We start from the raw sequence: 21,486 nt of genomic DNA, 5'->3' as shown, positions 1-21,486 counted from the left end.
TAAATATTTGAATAGAAAATGCTTTATTATGTATTTAAACTTATATTATCTATTACGTCTAGAAACGGATTGAAATGTAGGTATGAAGAATTAAAATTGGTTCTTACAATCACGTTATTTTGGTGGTGGTCCACTTATAATAGGCGGACGTACACCGGCCATAGCTCCCAATGGTGGCGGAGGGCCCATCATACCCATTGGCCCCATCATTGGCGGCGGACGCATTCCCAACATCGGCGGTGGTATTGCCCCACCATGGCCCATCATCATTGGTGGCATGCCGGGCGGTATCATACCTGGTCTAGGTGGTCCAGCCATGTTCATATTGGGGGGAGGTGGTAGAGCAACTCCAGCACCCGGTTTAGGCGGACCTCCAGCAAATGGGTTTTGTGTTATTTTGCCTGCTTTGAAGGCGGCTGTGGTTGCGTCAATTAAATATTGTGCCTGTTCTTCCATCCATTTTTGGTAATAGAACTTTACGTTGTCACGATGTTTACGACCTGTACAATGAGTTTTCCGCACAGACGGAGAGTCGTGAGTCAAGTATGTATCACAGTAATCGCAATAGTACTTCGGCATGATGCCAATATTTCACTACCAATAATTTCCAATATTTTATGATTTCGTTTTTCTTTTTGATTTACCCCGATTAGTGTCAACAATACAAAAAAAAAGCAAACAGTTTGTCAATATCTGACAATTGATGCGATGTGTGCTATAGACAGAGTACAAAGCCAAATCGATACGCCGTCGTCTTACTTTTACTTAATCACGCCGGAGTCGTTGTCATCGGTTAGTGCGGCATAATTGAAGGCCGGTACCTTTTTCGGTTTTCGACCTGAAACTTCATATAAAAAAAACAAACGGAAAAATTTGCCGATATGTGTTCGTTTCGTCTTAACTTGTTTTTTCATCTAGGGAAAATTTACATTTCGGGACGCCCATTGAGAGCACAACCACAGTCGCTGTGCTGTGAAAGTATTTTTAAAATATAAATAAATATACTCGAAAGAAAAATAAATATTGTATTTCTTTCAAAACAAGCAACTCAATCAATCTGTACGAAATAAAAAGGTTTGTGAAAGAATGTGTTGTCCTTATGGTCTGCAATTACAACAAAAATATTTGGATAAAAGTGGAGATGCTGGCAAAGGCTTTTGAAAAGTTGTGCTTATTTAACTTATAACACAGGATTCACTGAATAAGGTTAAGCCAAGCGATCAGCCGATATACTTTTTTTTAATATTTGGCAGTATTTGGCATTGAGGATGTCAACTTGTTCTCTTTTTACATTCATTCTTTGTTTACGTTTTCTCCTATATGATGACATTTTCAATCGTCAGATTTGACATCCTTAATGATGTTTATGGGGCCTATCCACTTTGTGTTTTGCATGTGACCTAACCTTCTATTAGTGAATCCTGCTTATAACAGTGAAAATACTACAAAATCTAATTATTGTTATAAATAAATGCTGCATTTGTCTCTTTTTAAATTGTTTATGTTTCTTTATTTATTAATTACGAAGGTGGGGGTTTGTTTGAAATTACAACATACATGATTGTGCAATTGGTTGCAGTCTCGCGCAATCAGCGATATCGAATGGAGAGTCTCAGTGAGATGCCGGGCGGCCTATTCTTGTTTAAATACTGAGTGCCTGTGATACTCGATATGACAAAGCGAGTTATTGGCGCCTTTAAATAACCAATTGCTTACATGGAGCTTGTTTTAACTTGTTTAACAAACAGCAAATAACAAAACAGATAGTTTTTTTCAGAGAAAGAAGGAGAGAATGAAAGAAAACAAAAATCTACTGACATTTGATGACATTTCCAATCGGCACATTTACTTTATTCTTTATATTCACTTTATGTTTTCGAATGTGACCTAACCTTCTATTGGTGAATCCTGAAATATACGAAAGAAAATAAATATTTCTTTCACAACAAGCAACTCGATCAACCAGTACAAACAAAATAAGGGTTGTGAAAGAACGAGTTGTACTTTTGGTCTTGCAATTACAACAACAATATTTTGATACAAGTGGAAGATGCTGACAAAGGCTTCTGGAAAGATGGGCTTATTTTACTTATAAAGGCTGGTACTACGTTCCTTTTTAAGTAAAAATTCCGAAAATCGTTCTTTCGGCGGATTCACAAGGTTACCACATTTGATTTTTTTTTGGGTTTCTTTGGCCAAAATGTTGCCATTTACATATAAAAAATAGTACGGCATCAAATAGTTTATCAGCTGCTTACGACCATGGGTACACATTAAAGTGAGTGTGTGGGTCGTACTGAAAATCATGTATGTTTTTGTAGTTTCAACCAAAAACCCACCCCTTCGTAATTAATATATAATGAAGCACAAAACAATTTAAAAAGAGACAAATACAGAATTTATTTGTAAAAATAATTAGAAAATGTAGTATTTTCACAGTTAAAACTTAAATAAGCACAACTTTCCCAAAGCCTTTGCCAGCATCCTTCACTTTTATTCAAATATTGTTGTTGTAATTGCAAGACCAAAATTGCAACACATTCTTTCACAAACCTTATTATTTCGTACGGATTGATTGAGTGCTTGTTGTGAAGTGATATTTATTCTCCTACCTGTGTCGGGAAATTGGGCCGCACTTGTGGTATTCGACCGACTGGTATAAAGCGAGCGGCTGCTGCGTTAATGATGTTTAGGAATTTCCTCTCGGCATCTAGCACATCCGGGGAAGGTGACAGTTCTTTGAAGCGGTGATTGGTGTACTCTCCATGCCACGCTGGTCGTTACCTAGGGGAGAATGCCATGAAATGTGATGCGCATTAAAGCTTCCATAGAACCAGACGATTATGGCCAGATAGTAACCCACTTATGTCGTGGTTGTAAGCTTGGTCATCAATTGGGACACAGCTACCAACCGGCAGTATGTACACGTTGTATAGCTTTATCTCGGCAGTACCGTACCTGACTGCTATCCCCCATGTGTACATGCGACGCATACACTTTTCTTTCCACCAATACTTGAGTACTGTATACACAAGCAGTGAAGTTCAAAAATAAAACGCAAAAAGTCTATTCAGTACTAGTCGGTTCATTTGACTTCTGTTGGTAGCTTTGTTTGCCACCCTTTTAACACAATACGAAAAAAGTGATAATATTTGTAAAATTGACAAAACATTTAAATTTATTAAGATTTTATAAATATTTGGCTTGAATTTAATCGGGCCATCCACAAAAGGGACATTTCTGCAGGTGCCATACTTAATTGAGAAAAACATATCAGCCTGCGGCTGTAATTTATCTAGAACTTCGTTCTACTGGATATATATATCATTTCCATACATGTTGCACTGCACTGCACCGTATAGTACTAAAATAAAACATATTTACTATTACTATATATACATATGATGTGCCGTGTAAACTCTCCATAAAATGTTCAAAGTCTGCCAAATGCATGAACCAATTATCGCTATTCACTAATCGATAAACTCAAAACTATTTATCGTTTCTTGTGACGTTTGAGAAATTTGTGTGTGTGTGTCAAATGTCAAATAGAACCAAGTAGCAAACCAACAAAAGCAAGGAAGACGCGAAACTTGTCTGAACGCCGGAAATTTTCGAACGCGCGCAGCGGACGTAACGGATGGGCCTTGTTGTATTTTTGGATTACAAAAATTATTAAACACACCAGATGCCAGCCAGTGTGGACTTTTATATGAATTTATCATGAATGAAATTTGAATGTGAAAAATTCGTCATTTTGTCAATGAATCAAGCGGCAAATTTGTAAACAAAGTTTTGAATGTGTGTTACCTTTGATTTCGTCAACAGGGGTATGATCAAGTGATCCTAGAATGATATTAAGTGTGAGCTAAACAAAAAATTAATAGAAAAAAATGGCTGGAAATCACGGCGTTGTTAAAGAACCAATAAGTGTACAAAAAAACATCATAGCATAGTGAGCATCAAAAGCAACAGCAATACCATATACGCATACCTTTTCTCCTCTTTATGGCCATAGCCGTACGAACGAACGACCAAACACTGGGCATGCATACATGAAAAAAGGTTCGGTTTTGTTCCAAGATGAGACAAAAAAGAGGATTTATGCGTTCGATAGTTCAAATGGATAAAGTGGTTTTACCGGTTTTATGATAACTATGTGTGCTGGGGATTGTTCGTTTGTATGTACGTTACGATGGATGCGATACACGCCAAGCAACAACCAAGTCTGCCATAGAATAGTGTTTTGAGTTTTAAATATCTTGCTTGATGAGAATGAATTGAAAAATTGAGATAATTTGGAAAAATAAAAAAAATCCCAAATCAAAGTTAGCAAGATAAATAGAAAAGCAAGTGCAGTGTTTTCAGTGATGAGAGAGTGAGAATTGTGATAATATTTTAATGATCGGTTGGCGGTAATCGCATCTATTTCGCAGCAAATGTCACTCACATTCAAGCGTCTTATATTTCTGGGTGGAGAATCAAAGTGAATTGGGATTGAACAAAATGCCGTTTGTTCAACGTGTTATACAACCGGTTAATCTAGCGCAAATTTGCTCTACAGCCGGTTCCGGCAATCAGAAAACCAGCAAATTCCTATGCATACCTGGCAAATGCCAAAACAGCAATTGCATCAACAACAAAATAACCCCACAGCAACAAACTCTGACCGCCCGAGATGCCCCAACACCACTTCATAAAACAGAGTCTCAGTTGCTGCCATCCTCCTCGTCATCGTCGTCTCCGCCGCCTCTAAACAATGGTGATTTGTTACTGTCAAGGGCAACCTCACTGTTAAACAGCAATGCCAAGGACGGCCTGATATCACCGTCACTAACATCCTCGACAACAGCCTCATCCACCACCACCGTAACCACTGCCATAATACACAACAATGGCAGTGGTATTGGTGTTGGCCCCCACAACATCATGAATGACTTGGGCAAGGATAGCACGGCCATTACGGTCGTGAATAATCCCAATGGTGGCTTTGCCAATAGTTTCTCCTATACCACAGACCATGAAGATGATTGTGCCATGCCACCCGTGTCACCTGCACCAACCATGCCCATGAAAAAGCTACGGCAACATGTTGAATTCCTTTCGAACATACCATCGCCTACCCGAACCCATCCCTCCAGATCGACCAATTCGACATCGGGTTCGGCGGCAATCCGTACATCATCGTCGCAACGACAGCAACAACGTTTGCGATCACCACAATCACCAACGGCGGCCAAAATCGTAGCCGGGTATGAATTTGATTCGATCAGCAATATTACTTTGAGTAATGCTTTGCGGCAATTGGCCTCGTTGGTCTTGATAGCCAGTGATATATTTGATGATTTGCAAAGAGAATTGCAGACTGTGGGCGATAGGGCGCGTGTTGTGCAAAAGAAGATTGTAGCGGTTGAGAGACGCGTTAGTGCATATGATCCTAAAATGGTCACAGTCCGTAAGTATTTGTGTTTACTTCTTTTTCCTCTAGAAATATGTAGGTATGACCTTTTCAATGTAGTAGCGAAAAATTATGGCCACCACGACTCATATCGTGGTGCATATAAAGAGTGATTTTTTCGCTATTATCTTTTTTGAGAACACTGGTTTAAACAGCTCACGCACGTTTCCTTGTTGTTTTTGTTGTAGCAGTGTGTTGTACACTAATTTTTTAGCAATAATCTTTTTGGCAACAATTTGCATGAAATAGTCTTCAAACATTAAATTATTGGGTTGCCCAAAAAGTAATTGCGAATTTTTTAAAAGGCAGTAAATGCATTTTTAATAAAACTTAGAATGAACTTTAATCAAATATACTTTTTTTACACTTTTTTCTAAAGCAAGCTAAAAGTAACAGCTGATAACTGACAGAAGAAATAATGCAATTACAGAGTCACAAGCTGTAAAAAAATTTGTCAACGCCGACTATATGAAAAATCCGCAATTACTTTTTGGGCAATCCAATATATCGACCGTACTATCCACTTCATGCATATTTTTGAAAAACTTTCCTATAGCTCGTAAATAATCACCCTTTACATATATCTTATATATAAAAAACAATTTATGTTTGTTTGAAGTTTTGTTTGTTTGTTTGTGTGTTCCTTATAGATTCAGATACGGCTGAACCGATATTCTTGAAATCTAATGATCCCGTGGTGAAAATAGGGTACTACATTTTTTGATATCTGAAGGGGGAGCGGACCCTCCCCTTAACCTAATTTTCAGAAACGCCAGATCTCGCAGATGGGCGATGGGCGATTTAAGCGAAATTTTTAGTGCTCTTATAGTAACCTACAAAAAAAAAATTGGTATCCAAATTTTCGGGTGGGGTACCTAGGGTGGGCGCCCCACCCCAAAACCTACCAAATATATATATACACCAATCACGACAATATAGGACTCAAATGAAAGGTATTTAAGATTACAATACATATCTGATATCCAATTGTCGGACGAAGTTTTTGGGGGACCCCCAACCACCAAAACACTCCTAAGTCGGACATATTTACCGACCATGGCAATATGGGACTCAAATGAAAGGTATTCGCGAATTAAATACGAGTCTGATATCTAAATTTGGGACAAAGTTTCTGGGGGTCTACCCCTTCCCCAAAACACCCCCCAAACAGGACTTATTTACTGATCAAGGCAATATGGCGTTTAATAAAAGGTATTTGAGTGTAGAACACGAATCTGATATCCAGATGTGTTTGAGGGCCCGTCCATCCCCGAGAACATCCCCCAAAGAAGTTAAATTTACGACCAAAGCAATATGAGGCTCACATGAAAGGCCTTTGGAAGTAAAGCACGAATCTAATATCAATGTTCGGGAAAAGTGTCTAAGTGGCCCCCCACCCCCATAACACCACCCATGTAGGAAGTATTTGCTAACCATTGCAATTGCAAGAGGCTCAAGTAAGAGGTATTTTAGAGTAGAACACGAATCTGATATATATTTTCAAAGCTAAGTCACTAAGTGGCCGCCCCATCCCCATTTCCATGGTCGGCAAATATGACCGGTTATATTTGCCGACCATGGAAAAACGGAGCTCAAATGAAGGGCATTTGGGAGTAGACCATGAATCTGACATCATCATTCGGGACCAACTGTCTAGGGGACGTCCCACCACCATAATAACCCCCAAGTAGGACGTATTTGCTCACCAAGACAATGGAGCTGACATACCCAAACCGGACATATTTGCTGGCTTTTTCAATAAGGGGTTTTAGTAAATGGTATTAGGAAACGAATTTGATATCCAATTTTGAGGCAAATGGCAATATGGGGTTGAAATATATGGGAATAGAGCACGTTGCTGATATATTTTCAGGGCTTAGTGATTGGAGGGCCGCCCCACCCCCCAAAACACCCCTAAATCGGGCATATTTACCGACCATGTCAATGTGTGGCTTAAATGAAAGGTATTATTTACTGACCATCGCAATATGTGGCTCAAAAAAAGGTATTTGGGAGTAGAATACGAATTTGATATCCAAATTTAGGACCATGTATTTAGGGCATCACCTCTTTGCCAAAACACACCCCAAAAGGGTAAAAAATTTTCGACCATGCCAATATGTGGCTCACATGAAAGGTATTTGAAGATTAGAAAACGAATTTGATAACCAATTTTGGACCAAGAGTTTGGGGACGCCTCATCCTGTAAACTCCCCCTCAAAACCAATGGCAATATGGGGTTTAAATAAAAGCTATTTGGGAGAAGAGCACGATGCTGATATTTTTTCAGGGCCAAGTGTCTGGGGGACCGCCTCACCCCCGAAGACACCCTTAAATCAGACATCTTGAGAATATCGGGCTGAAATAAAGTATTTTAAGAATGGAGTACATCCTACATCCAAATTTAAATTTGTTGACCAATAAAGATTATATGGGATTCAGATAAGGGCACTTATATTGTTAAACTGTTAGTCAAGCGATATACTATTTTCGTAACATGGTATTTCACTAAAAGCTCTGTAATTGTCGAAAATAAATAGTCAAAGTAAAATTTTGCTCCATATAAAGTTAATGAAGGCGCAGCCGGGTTCAGCTAGCGAAGCGGGCCGGGTTCAGCTAGTAAATAAATAAAAATAAGTAATGAGGCAATGTCTAACTGAACAAAATCAGCAAGTTTTTTTTGCTCTAAAATCTATTATCTCAAAAAAATAATCAGCGAAAAATATCGCGAAAAACGAATATAGTACCAGCCTTTAGTCGGAATTATTACCTCTCCGTAAAAGAGGTCGTTATTTTTTCCTTAATCTTATTGCTGAAAGATCGGTGTACTACAGGTCATTATTTACGTGAAATTCACTTGATAAAGTTTTTTATCTCCGCATATGGGATGCATAACTTTTCCAATGCATTGGGAGGCATCCATTATTTTGCGAAACCAATATATAGGACCAACACCTTTGTAAGAGAGACATCCCCCAGCCTATGGATGGACAAACCCTATCTCTAATTACAGTCATAGTCCGTTAGAGATTGCTGGTGATTATATATATGATTTTGCATCTCTTGTTTTCAATTCCATTTGTGTTTATAAAACGCGTTTGCTTTCGATTTTGCACAAAAATTCTGTAAAATTTGAACTTTTTGTATAAGCTTGTTCTTCAGATATCAACTTTTTTTCCAACGACGGGTGGCCCCACTTTTGAAAAGTTATAAATATATTACTCACCAAAAGTAAACCACGAGTCACTGTCGTACTGTTTTACTTGAAATTAGTTTAAAATTGTTGAAATTTTAACGATATTTTCCCAATTTTCTTGTTCGCTGCTAATATTTTTACGGCCTTGATACGGGATTTGTTTTTAATAGCCTTAATAACTCCAACACGTTCTAAAAATTTACCATGGGGTTATCAATCCCATGGCAGTCGGTTGTACATACCGGATTGACCCGATGGAGTTCTTCATCGGCAAGGGCTGCCGTCTCAGTGTATAACACACTGCTACAACAACAACAACCAATATTGTAGCTTATTTAGTTTTGTACTGACGTACAACTGAGACATATAAGGAAGTCGGATTGCAACAAAGTCCGCGTTATGTAATAAATTCAATAAATATTTATTTATTTGCTGCGCTGCTATTATTTTGAACGCCACTGTATGTACCTATAAATAATTTCAATAACATTTTAGGGATTGGGGGATTGAAATCGGCAGACCGACAAACATCCCAGAAAAGGCAGAATTACTCTTATGCCTATTTATGCCAGCCGTTTCGAGTACAAATACTTATAAGCACTGGTGAGGCTCAATCACTAGGTTGGCTCAATTTGTATTGACCACAATCTGTTAATTTAAGTTAGGTGTTACAAGTTCATAGAAAGGTTAAACTCCATGTTTTAAGTCAAAAATTTGTTTTCAGTTGAAGTTTTTGTCCTTGTTACCTAAACACATTGCAAGGGTATATTGAAGCACTTTGATCGAGAAGAAGATCGGCAGAAACTCATAGGTTGTATACATAGGAAACGTGCAAAACATAGAGCAATAAAATAAATAAAACCTTACTCCTTACATTGTTGTAACAAAACATTCATCAAAGGATGATATTTCCTGAATTTGATGTCGGCTACCCGAAAGAAGAATGGCGCAATATACGGTGGTCTGATGAATCAAAAATCAACTTCTTTACTCCAGATAGAAAATATTATCACGTAAGGAGGCAAGTTACACCGTAAAAACCTTCAAACATGTCGCCTCTTGTGTTGTACCTATACAGCTTATCATTTTGCAGGATTGTTTCACTTTTATTATCTGAAGAATACAGGCTAGTAAAAGGATATTGGAATGTGGATACTGGTTAATGACCTCAAGCACATGCCAAATCAACATTTTATTGAAGTGCATAAAATCATATTGCATATTCAGTAGTACTGTCCCTTTTGTTTCGCATGCAACTGCATATTTATATATGGAACTTCAGTAATTTGATAGGGAAACTTCTACTATAGGTATAACATATGAAAAGGAACCTTTTGTTAGGTTTTTAAACTATTTGCACCTGCTCTGTGTTCTTCAAATCTTTACCACCTTCGCCTATTACATCATTTTCCATCCATCAGGTGTCTGTGAATTTTTCAATTTAATCATTTGAAAACATACACACATGTCGTGTCCTTATCTCATGTATAGGGGTTTCCACCTCTCACCACTCTCCCGTCTACCTGAATACTGAAAGTAAATCAACATCAAGTGTTGAGATAGATATTGGCATATAACCCACTCCCTCTCTTGCATACCCATAGCAGTACGCTGGCAGTGGGACATACAACTAAATGACGGCACATGTTTTGAAGTCAAAGCCAAACCAAAACAAAGCAAAAGGTGGCAAAAAGAACAAATAGCCATAGCTTGTGTATGCGTTTCCTACGTATGGTGTTATCGGGGTGTAATCATATTCTTATCGGTCCTAAGAAATGGGAGACCTCGAAAAAACTTGAACACGTTCGCATAGTTTGCACTTGCCGGTTGCGCCCCAACTCTTAAGTATATTCGACATTTTTTCGTTTTAAAATGGATGGAATAGAGCTGCAGGATAAAGACAAAATAGACGCCACCAGAAACAGGCTGCAAACCAAAAGCTTTCCATGCATCGGGTTTGCAAACACTCAGACTTGTTTCCCCCTTGTTTGTCAAGAGTAAATAAAAATCGTATGCGACAAATACTGAAGCCGCCGCCAACAAGCAGGGAAACCGACATTGCGCGGGGCCGTGAGTGGGTGGTGTGCACCGCAAATGTAAAAACGTGTTTGAAATTCAATTATGTGCCAGCCAGGCCAAATAACTTGAATGAAGTTGCAACTCGAATCCAAGAACAACTTAACCACAATATCAGCAGGCAGCAAAGCGACGAACGGAGCAATACAAAGCGAATACCGAGCAATAGAGTAATACATACATGCATAAACTCGCAGTATAGACCATTTCAATAGCCCCAATGAGGGTGTTGGGGTGTTGCAAGCAACACCTCAAATGCGAAACGGCAGACCGTGTCGAAGCATTTAACGCAACGTTACGAAAATCGGGTTAGCAAACTAGATTGCAATTGAGAAATCATTTTTAACTCGTTAAAAATGAGGGGGAAATTAACACTTCCATGGACTGCAACAACAATAATTTGTGATGTTGCAAAATATGTTATTATTCCCGAGAGCACTTCTCAAAAATTGCGCACCCCACACAGTGGCAGAAAAAAAGGGGAAGAGTACAAATTGTTTTGTTTGTTCCGTATAGACTAGAAAACGGCGGAACCGATTTCCTGAAATTTGTTAAGTTTCTTAAAAATACAAATTTTCAATGATTTTACCATCTTTCGCAATGCTTCAACATTCTGGTTAGTTAAGAGTATAGCGACAGTCTGCAGTCACATTCACATAGACATTTGAGCCAATTGTGCTACCTCAGGAGAGTACAAGAGTAGAAATATGTTATCTATTTCTTACCGTTGAACCAGCCAAATCGCGTTAAAAAGCCTAAGAAAAGACAAGTCTTGGCGTCCCTCGCTTCTTGGGTACCTCTGTTCACACGAATGGGTCCAAGCTGGATGGGACATCGGTAAGGGGGTTTTGTTAAATTCCTAGTGTCACATAGACTTCTGGACGGGTTCAGTGTCTTTAAGGTTTAGGTTTTTGTGATCCTAAGGGTCTTGGATGTGATTTCAAGTCAGCGGCGGCCCTCTCAGACTTTCACAATTTATGTGGGGAGCCGTGCGACGCTGAAGGACCTGGCTGTGAGAGATGTGAACTCACGGTTGTTGGAAGATGCAAGATGCGTCTCAGACGTTTGGAGCCTGCTGTCGGTTTGTGCTGGGTTCCGGGCCATTCCACCCGGGGCCGGGGTGGTGGGGAACGAAGGGGCTGATAAGCTGCTCAGGTTTGGATCGCGCATGGACTTGCACAAATACGTTCTATAAGTGTAGGTCGATTGAGACTGTAAATGAGCCATCTCGGTCCATGTTTTTATATAGCTGTCATATCGCCCGATCTCGGATCTTGACTTTTTGAGACTATGGAAGGCGCAATTCCAAAATTTTCTATGACCTATTTTGTTTTGATTTCAAACAACTGCGAAAGTATGATCCAAATCGGTTCATAGACTCATATAGCTGCCATATAAACCGATCTTCAAATTTGACTTCTTGGGCCTCTAGACGGCGCAATTGCTTTCCGATTTTGTTGAAATTTTGCAATTAGCGTTTCGTTAGGATTTCCAGCAACTGTACCGGGTGTGATTCAAATTGATCCACAAACTGATATAGCTGCCACATAAACCAATTTCCCAATTTGAATCTTGAGCCTCAAGAGGGCGTAATTTTTATCCGATTTGGCTAACATTTTTATAGGACTTGTAGAACCATCCGTATATAAGTCTATGTACCTCCTATTACAAAGGCAATTGTAATTTCAATTGGCTTTATTAGGCAGTGTTACAGTAACTTTTATCAAATAACGGCTCGGTTAGGTTGAAAAGAGGGTGCGGATATTAATCCGCCCCATGCCACAATGGACATACTCCCAAGCCCTTGTGCGCTCTAATAACTAAAATGTAACCTCGAAAGCATTGGCGTAGCTATTAGATATTTTTCGTGGAAAGTGCTAAAGCCCAACAAAAAAAAAAAAAAATTAAAACAAGTAAAATGGTATTATGTTCGGCCAGACTACCTACCACCTCGCGTATACACAAACAACATTTCGTTGAAATCCCGTGAAAATACGTCATTATAAAACTGCGCAGCTATGTACATTTATCGTCTTTTGGTCTGATGTGGACAAAAAGCCACAATTTACTGTTCAAATTTTAAACAAAATCGGATAATAAATGGGTCTTATATGGGTCCAAGACCGTTAATCGGGTGATCGGTGAATCGGGTGAGGATGAGAAGGGGTTTAACGTATCTCACAGTACTTAATTTCAGCAAAATCGGGTTAAATAAACGCTATTTATGGGTGAAAGACCTTCAATCGGGAGATCGGTCTTTATGGAGGCTATAGCCAAAAATTGTCCGCGCTAAACCATACACGGCACGGACTCCTAACACAGCTCACTGTGTTAAATTTTAGTGAAGTCGGACAATAAATGTAGCTTTTATGGGCCAGCGACCTTAAATCGGAAGATCGACCCGACTTCACACTGAGACTCTCCACTCGATACCGATGATTGCCCGCGACTGTAGTTACAACAACTCCGGATGGAGCATTCCACTATCCGCAACCTGTGGACGCGCCCGGTAGCTCGCAGCTAAGCTCCTCGGATAGCCAAATCGGGGGCTCAAGAAGTAAGATCGAAAGATAGTTTTATATGGGAGCTTTATCAGGTTATAGACCGATTCAAACCATATTTGGCACGCATGTTGAAGGTCATAGAAGAAGTCAGTGTACAAAATTGCAGCCAAATCGCATAAGAATTTCTATAGGCTCAAGATGTATAATCGATTTATATGGGAGCTTTATCAGGCTATGAACCGGTTTGGACCATACATGGCATAATTGTTGGAAGTCGAAAGAAAAAACTTCATGCAATATTCAGCCGAACTGAACAATAATTTAGTTCTCAAGAAATCAAGATCTGATATCGGTTTTTATGGCACTTATATCAAGTTATGGATCGATTTGGACCCTACTTAGCACAGTTGTTGGAAGTCATAACAAAACATCTCATACATACATAAAACAGTAAGGAAGGGAAAAAGTCGGGCGGTGCCTGTTAATACCCCACACCTACCCTATAAGTACAATGTTGGAGCTATATCCAATTCTGAATCAATTTTGATAAACTTCTTCGGATGTTTTTAGATTGGTAACAAATTAAACAATTAGATTCAAATTTCGAGCAAATATGTTCAAACTGTAATAACTAAGTTTGACAAATAAAAATATAAATGCAAATTACACAAAATCTGGCGAACATATATTGGGTTGCCTAAAAAGTAATTGCGGATTTTTTAAAAGAAAGTAAATGCATTTTTAATAAAACTTAGAATGAACTTTAATCAAATATATAATTGCCATTTTGTTCGATAACCTTTTGCCATCTTCCTGGCAAATTTAGTATTCCACGCTCATAGAACTTCTGGCCTTTATCTGCAAAAAACTGAACCAAGTGCGATTTTATAGCCTCATCATTGCCGAAAGTTTTACCATTTAAAGAGTTCTGCAAAGATCGAAATAAATAGTAGTCTGATGGTGCAAGGTCAGGGCTATATGGTGGATGCATCAAAAGTTCCCAGCCAAGCTCACTCAGTTTTTGGCGAGTGACCAAATATGTGTGCGGTCTAGCGTTGTCCTGGTGGAATATGACACCTTTACGATTGACCAATTCTGGTCGCTTCTCCTTGATGGTTGTATTCAATTTGTCCAATTGTTGTTGGTTCCTTGGAAGCAGCTCGAAATATACCACACCCTTCCAATCTTTTGGTGGATATCAGCCTTTGAAGTGGTTTGAGCTGGTTCACCATGCTTGGACCATGATCGTTTTCGACTAACGATGTTGTAAACAATCCATTTTTCATCTCCAGTTATGATTCGTTTTAAAAACGGATCGAATTCATTGCGTTTAAGGTGCATATCACAAGCGTTGATTCGGTTTGTTAAATTAATTTCTTTCAATACATGTGGTACCCATATTAAAATTGACGCCAAACAAACAAATGTAAACAAAATTTCGCGCACTTTTTTTCTAAAGCAAGCTAAACGTAACAGTTGACAGAAGAACTGACAGAAGAAAGAATGCAATTACAGAGTCACTAGCCGTTGAAAAAATTTGTCAACGCCGACTATATTACTACTATTGGGTTGCCGAAAAAGTAATTGCGGATTTTTTAACGGAAAGTAAATGCATTTTTAATAAAACTTAGAATGAACTTTAATCAAATATACTTTTTTACACTTTTTTTCTAGCATGCAATTACAGAGTTACAAGCTGTGAAAAAATTTGTCAACGCGGACTATATGAAAAATCCGCAATTACTTTTTGGGCAACCCAATTTATGGGTGCTATATCTAATTGTGAACCGATTTCGAGCAAACTTCTTAGATATTGTGGTAGTCTTCTAGGACAGCGCTGTACAATATTTTGGCAAGATAGGTCAATAAATGCGTTTGCAGCGGCTCTTGGAGAGAAAATCTGACGATATATATATGTGAGCTCTTGGAGAGAAAATCTGACGATATATATATGTGAGCTATACCTAAATCTGAACAGATTTCTTTAAAATCCACAAGTAATATCGAGAGTCATAAGAAAATCCTTCCTGTTAAATTTCGAGAGAATCGGTTAAAAAATTACCCTTTTATTGCTGTATTACTGCAAATCGGACGAACATATATATGGGAGCTATATCCAAATCTGAACCGATTTCTATGAAATTTACCAGTAATATCGAGAGTCATAAGAAAATCCTTCCTGCTAAATTTCGAGAGAAATGACTATTTTATTGCATTATTACTGCAAATCGGACGAACATATATATGGGAGCTATATCCAAATCTGAACCGATTTTTTCCAATTTCAATAGGCTTCGTCTCTAGGCCGAAAAACGTGCCCATACCAAATTTGTAGATGGTCGGATGGAAAGTGTGACTACACAAATTAACATGGACAGACGGACAGACAGACGGACGGACGGACAGACAGACAGACGGACATAGCTAAATCGAATCAGAAAGTGATTTTGAGTCGATCGGTATACTTATCAATGGGGGTCTCTTCCTTTTGGGGGTTACACACTAATTCACTAAGTTATAATACCCTGTACCACAGTAGTGGTGAAGATAGACAAGTGGAAACCACTAGATCGAATTAGGATGTCAAGAGGATCAAGAATATTTAAATGCCTTTAAGGATTACATGTCGATATTTGAGAAATTACGAATGGAACAAGGACAGCGATTCCTAAAAACTGACAACTACTGCCCAAAGGCCATGTTCTATTGTTCCGCGCAGGGAGTAGTAGAATATGATGCCGAAAAATATTGAGCCTATAATGGTAAATAAATTTGCAATTTACTACAAAGTGATCAATGCTACGACGGCTAACGAGAATTGATTTCTTCAACATCTGTAATGCGATTGCATCGACTGTCTGAAGTGTCTGCACAAGCTTTGTTTCTTTCCATTTAAATGAAGACAACTTAATATTGGAATATTCTCTTGCCAGTTCTATGTGGTTAAATGTTGGAGTATCAATAGCTGGCAATTAAAATTCCATTGAATGACAGAAAACAGCACACGAAATACGCAAAGCGCCTATCCTTAGTGGTTCGTTGCCAGGCTGTCTCTACTCTTGCGCTCAGCAAAAAGTATCGTTTGTATAAACAAATCGAACAGCTTTAGCTGGCAATTTTTAGTATTTGCAGTCACTGTAATTTATTACACTCGAAAATATCGAATAATTTATTAATTGTTTATGTGGCCAAAAAAGAACAAATCAACCTCTCGGTTGAGCCAACTCGTTGCCCAAACTTTCTGGCTGACGTCTCTTTCTTAAGTGCTATGCTGTTCTCGTGTATCATGTGCAATTGCTTATGGACGAGACGTGCCTCGAAAGCACATTTATTTGTGCTTCATTTTTGTTTTCTAAAAATTTGAAATTTAAAGATAAATACTCAATTTATATAGCCGTTCAGTGACTGGCCTTGCAAGTTCACTGAAAAATAGTAGAAAGTACAATCAAAATTCCATTCAAATGTTATTTAAAAACGAGAATTTCAAAAAATCTCCGATCATTAGGCTCAAAATTATGAAATAAATTATCTTCGCCATAACAGGCAAAAAAATTGAAATCGAAAACTATTTGAATTTTGAACAAGTAAAAAGGAATCTGCAAATATGGTCCGACTTGGACCAAATTCGGCAGGGACATTGAATGGTCCAATAAATACAACTGTTCAATTTTGTTTCAATATTGGTCTTTTTGGGAGCTATATCCAAATATAGACCTATCTGAACCATATATGACATGGGTGTCGTTAACATAAGTCACTGTGTTAAATTTCATCGAAATTGGCTAATAAAGGCGCCTTTTATATGGCCAAGCCTTTAAATCGAGAGATCGGTCTATATGGCAGCTACATCCAAATCTGGACCGATCTGGGCCATCTTCAAGAAGGACATCGGGGGACTAACACAACTCACTGTCCCAAATTTCAACGAAATCGCACAATAAATACATCTTATATGGTTCCAAGACCTTAAATCGAGAGATCGATCTATATTGCAGCTATATCCAAATCTGGTCCAATCTGGGTCAAACTGAAGAATATATCGAGTAGCCTAACTCAACTCACTGTCTCAAATTTCACCAAAATCGAATAATAAAAGTGGCTTTTATGGGCCTTAAATTGACAGATCAGTCTATATGGGGCCTATATCAAGATATAGTTCGTTAGAGCCCATCTTCGAACTTAAGCAGCTCAATATCTCTATTTTTAAAGTCTGTTGCGTGATTTCAACAGACAGACAGACGGAAGGCCATGGCTAGATAGTCTTAGATTTTTACGACGATTAAGAACATATATGTATACTTTATAGGATCGGAAATGTATATTTCGATTCTTTGCAAACGGAATGACATTCTGTGGTGGGTATAAAAAGTTGTGAAAGGACCTAACCCAACTCACTGTACCAAATTTCAGCGAAATCGGACAATAATTGGCACTTTTATGGGCCCAAAACCTTAAATCGAGAGATCGGTCTATATGGCAGCTCTATCCAAATCTGGATCGATCTGGGCCAAACTGAAGAAGCAAGTGGCCTAGCACAACTCTCTGTATCAAATTTCAGCAAGATCGGATAATATATATGACTTATGGGCCTGAGACCTTAAATCGGCAAATCGATCTATATACGGACAATTTCCAGATATATTTCGATCTTTGAACTTTACCTGGCTGGACAAAACAAGAATCTGTGCCAAGTTTCAGCTCAATATCTCTGTTATTAGAGGCTGCATCGTGATATCAACAGACAGACGGAAAGACGGACGGACATGGTTAGATCGTCTTAGACTTTTACGACGATGAAGAATATATATACTTTATAGGGTCGGAAAAATATATTTCGATGTGTTGCAAACGGAATGACAAAATGAATATACCTCCATCCCAAAATGAATATACCTCTTTAAAAAATAAAAAGTAACACCGAATTTGAAAAGTTAAGTCCGGAACTCCGTGCTGCATACAAAATCCATGATTGTTTTCCATACCTCGCCCCAAAGTAGGTTTATGTCTGGTATTGTGTCAACTCCTAAGTGTCGGTGTCTGTTAGCCGTAAAAGCATGGCAGTGATATAGGAAATGCTTCAACATCTGATGATGACTTGCCCCACCGGTTTTGCATTAATGAGCTCGTAGTCCTAGGTGTCCTCACAAAATATCTATTAAAATCATATTTTAACACTTAAAATTACAAAAAAGTGCATTAATATGTAGGAAATGCATTAAATATCATTTAGTTATACTAAAATTTTAAAATGTCTTTGTCCATGGTTAAAATGTTTAGATTTAACATTAGCAGACAGTGTTTGTAGAGCGAAATACATGCGTTTCGAAGGGAATATATATATATTTCCCAAAAAGAAAATCGTGATCTCTATTCCGTTTTGCCAACTGTAAATAGAAAACAGACGAGTTGCCCCAGCCAAACTTTTCTCCGGACCGTTAAACGAATTTGCATTAATAAAACAATATTTTATAGTTTGGTTTTGGAAATTGGAAAGTGTTGGAAACCACAATGTTGAGATAGTAACTTTATATACAGTTTTGAAATAAAAGAATAATAATGGCAAGCAGGTGCTACTTTGGAATAAGAGGGCAGCTTGGAAACAAGGCCACCTCTTGACACTAATACTAGCCGAGTTGTTATATGGTTCCGGAGCATGGGTACCTGTGATAGCAGACGAGGCAGTGCTTGAAGTGTTTGAGAGAAAGATTCTTCGCAAAATTTATGGACTAGTTTGAATTTGCATTGATGGACAATATCTGCGTCGAATGAACCACTAACTGTATGAGCTGTACGAAGACATTAGCATAACGGTTCCGTTGGCTAGGTCATATTGTCACAAGATACCCAGTGGTGAAGTTAATTTTCTTAGAAGAAGGTGAGCTAAAAATACAGGTCGTATCGTTGATTTCCATAAAAAGGGTCATCACTAACTCTTCATATAGAGACGTGTAAGTAATAACTGCTATATATTTACTGAAAAATTAACCCTTCCAAAGCACTTACCTAGTTCGTATTAAAAGTATTAAGTTGTACCTTAAACAAAACGATTTTATTGAACATTAATTGATTAAATTGTAAATTCTTTGATTATTTTATTCCCCATCTCCTTGAAATAAGTTTTTACTGACGAAAGTTCTCCTGCAATGATATATTATTGCAGTGTTTAATTCTATCGCTTTGTTCGTCAAATCTAAAATTGGTATAAACATTAAAAAAACATATAATGTCAATATGAGATTATTTGAAGGTGTTTTTTTTATACAATGAAAAAAAAAAATTACCTTTTATTTTATGCAAAGTATCTTTATTATTTGTATAAACCGAAGAGGAAATTTTGGGGAAAAATTGTATTTCGTTTTTTTACATACGGAAAATGACGTTACTTTTTGTGTTCTTGCAGCACAGATGACGCAAAACAAACTTAGATTGCATCATGTCATTATTAATACCTGATTTAGGAAAGTGAGTGGCAATGCGTGCACATTACGACTTCCTTTTAGAAGTAGAAGGGAACGTGTTATGGCGTTCTATATTTAGTGGCAAAAGTAAAGACAACAGGAGGTATATTTGCACCTCCTTTCAGGCATAACGAAACGAAAACTCAGAACTAACTCAGGCCTTGTAAACGGAACATTTTGTCATTTAAGGCATTAAACACGCCTGAATGGGGCAATCATTCAGGCATTGCACCTCCTTTCAGGCATAATGCCAAATACGAACGAAAATTCAGAACTAACTCAGGCCGTATAAACGAAACATTTTGCCATTTAAGGCATAAACACGTCTGAATAGGGCAATCACCTATCTTATTCCACACGATCACACAATTGAACGTTATGAAAATTCGTTGACAGATAGTGCACTCCACGAGAAAAAATTTTACTCACCTGTTTGCGATACCTACCTGTAAATGAATTTCTTTCAATGTTTTCAGAATGAATGAAGAAGCTTCAACGAAGAAGACTTTTGAAGGCGATCACTGTGGTACACGCAAACCGGGATGACCTAAACTCCGATGAAAAAAATCAAGTGGTGCTAGACATCTCGAAACATGGCTTCAAAGATTGGAGAAGAAGCTCAAAAGATCGGGGCGCCTATGTTCGGCTATTGGGACAAATGTTCTGTCATAGTCAGTTAAAGTAAAAAAAGACCAAAATTATTAACTAGTTAATCAACTCCATTCAAATATTCGTTACGTGTGGAGGCCAGCGTAGAGTAGAGGTTAGCATGTCCGCCTATGACGCTGAACGCCTAGGTTCGAATCCTGGCGAGACCATCAGAAAAAATTTTCAGTGTGAGGTACAATGCCATGTAAAACTTCTCTCCAAAGAGGTGTCGCACTGCGGCCGCCGTTCGGACTCGGCTATAAAAAGGAGGCCCCTTATCATTGAGCTTAAACTTGAATCGGACTGCACTCATTGGTATGTGAGAAGTTTGCCCTTGTTCCTTAGTGGAATGTTCATGGGCAACATTGCAATTTGCATTTTTGTGTTATTCAAATACTAGATATTTTTTGAAAACTTTGTTAAGAGACAATATGTTACATTCATTTGTTTTTGTTATTAATGCAAATTTGTCCATGAACCTTTCATTAAGTCTGTCCGATTCAAGCTTAAGCTCCCTGATGAGGCACCTTCGTTTTATAGCCAAGTCTGAAAGGCGTGCAGCATGTCATAGTATCAAACAAACATCGCCACTATTTGGAGGAGATAACCACCGCAAAAAATTTATCTGATGTTCTCGTACATGGACATGGACTTTTTCTGATCTTCTCAACAGGATTCGAATCCAGGTGTCAAATGCGGACAAACATACCTCTGTGCTATGGTGTCTTTGGTACAGTTTCGGAGAAAGCGAAGAATATGTAAATGGTAACATAAATCGATGTGTGGATCATTTCCGCCAGTCTTCTGGAATGGTTTGAAGTAATTCGAAATTAAGCGAATGGTACGAATGTTCTCAATGCTGAATAAATTAAATGCAAAACGATTTCATGTTTACATTTTATTTATATTGTTTCAAAAAAAAAAAAACGAAAACAAAAACAAAATGTAAATATTTCCTGCTTGCTAAAAAATGTCATTACTTTTAGAAGTATCTATCCTACAAAAATGTCATAACTCTTTATTTATGCAATTTGTGATAGGTTTTAAAATTTTATAAATATGTACGTTTTCACCTTCGCATTCATTCTTCTATCAAACTAATATCAAATATCATGTGAACATATTCTTCAGTTGATTAATCCACAC

At 38.0% G+C, this 21,486-nt stretch overlaps 2 protein-coding genes across 2 annotated transcripts in view; one reads left to right on the top strand and one right to left on the bottom strand.

The window, feature by feature from the left end:
* LOC106090034 (U1 small nuclear ribonucleoprotein C) lies at positions 1 to 746 on the bottom strand. Its single transcript, XM_013256079.2, has one exon. The coding sequence runs from the start codon at positions 577 to 579 to the stop codon at positions 115 to 117; it is 465 nt and encodes a 154-aa protein (XP_013111533.1). The 5' UTR covers positions 580 to 746; the 3' UTR covers positions 1 to 114.
* A 2,819-nt stretch (positions 747 to 3,565) lies between these two features.
* The window catches only part of LOC106090035 (serine-rich adhesin for platelets), a 267,366-nt gene continuing 249,445 nt past the window's right edge, over positions 3,566 to 21,486 (top strand). The window contains exon 1 of the mRNA XM_013256080.2: positions 3,566 to 5,455. Coding sequence (XP_013111534.2) covers positions 4,507 to 5,455 — 949 coding nt within the window. The 5' untranslated portion in view covers positions 3,566 to 4,506. The remainder of the gene's footprint in view (positions 5,456 to 21,486) is intronic.

This window comes from Stomoxys calcitrans, chromosome 2, assembly GCF_963082655.1.
Source record: "Stomoxys calcitrans chromosome 2, idStoCalc2.1, whole genome shotgun sequence".
Lineage (NCBI taxonomy): Eukaryota > Metazoa > Arthropoda > Insecta > Diptera > Muscidae > Stomoxys > Stomoxys calcitrans.
Note: the sequence above shows the minus strand (reverse complement) of the source record. Positions and strands in the feature narration are given on the sequence as shown.

Coding starts and splice junctions, on each gene's coding strand:
- LOC106090034 (XM_013256079.2), bottom strand. CDS start 579: ATGCCGAAGTACTATTGCGATTACTGTGATACATACTTGACTCACGAC.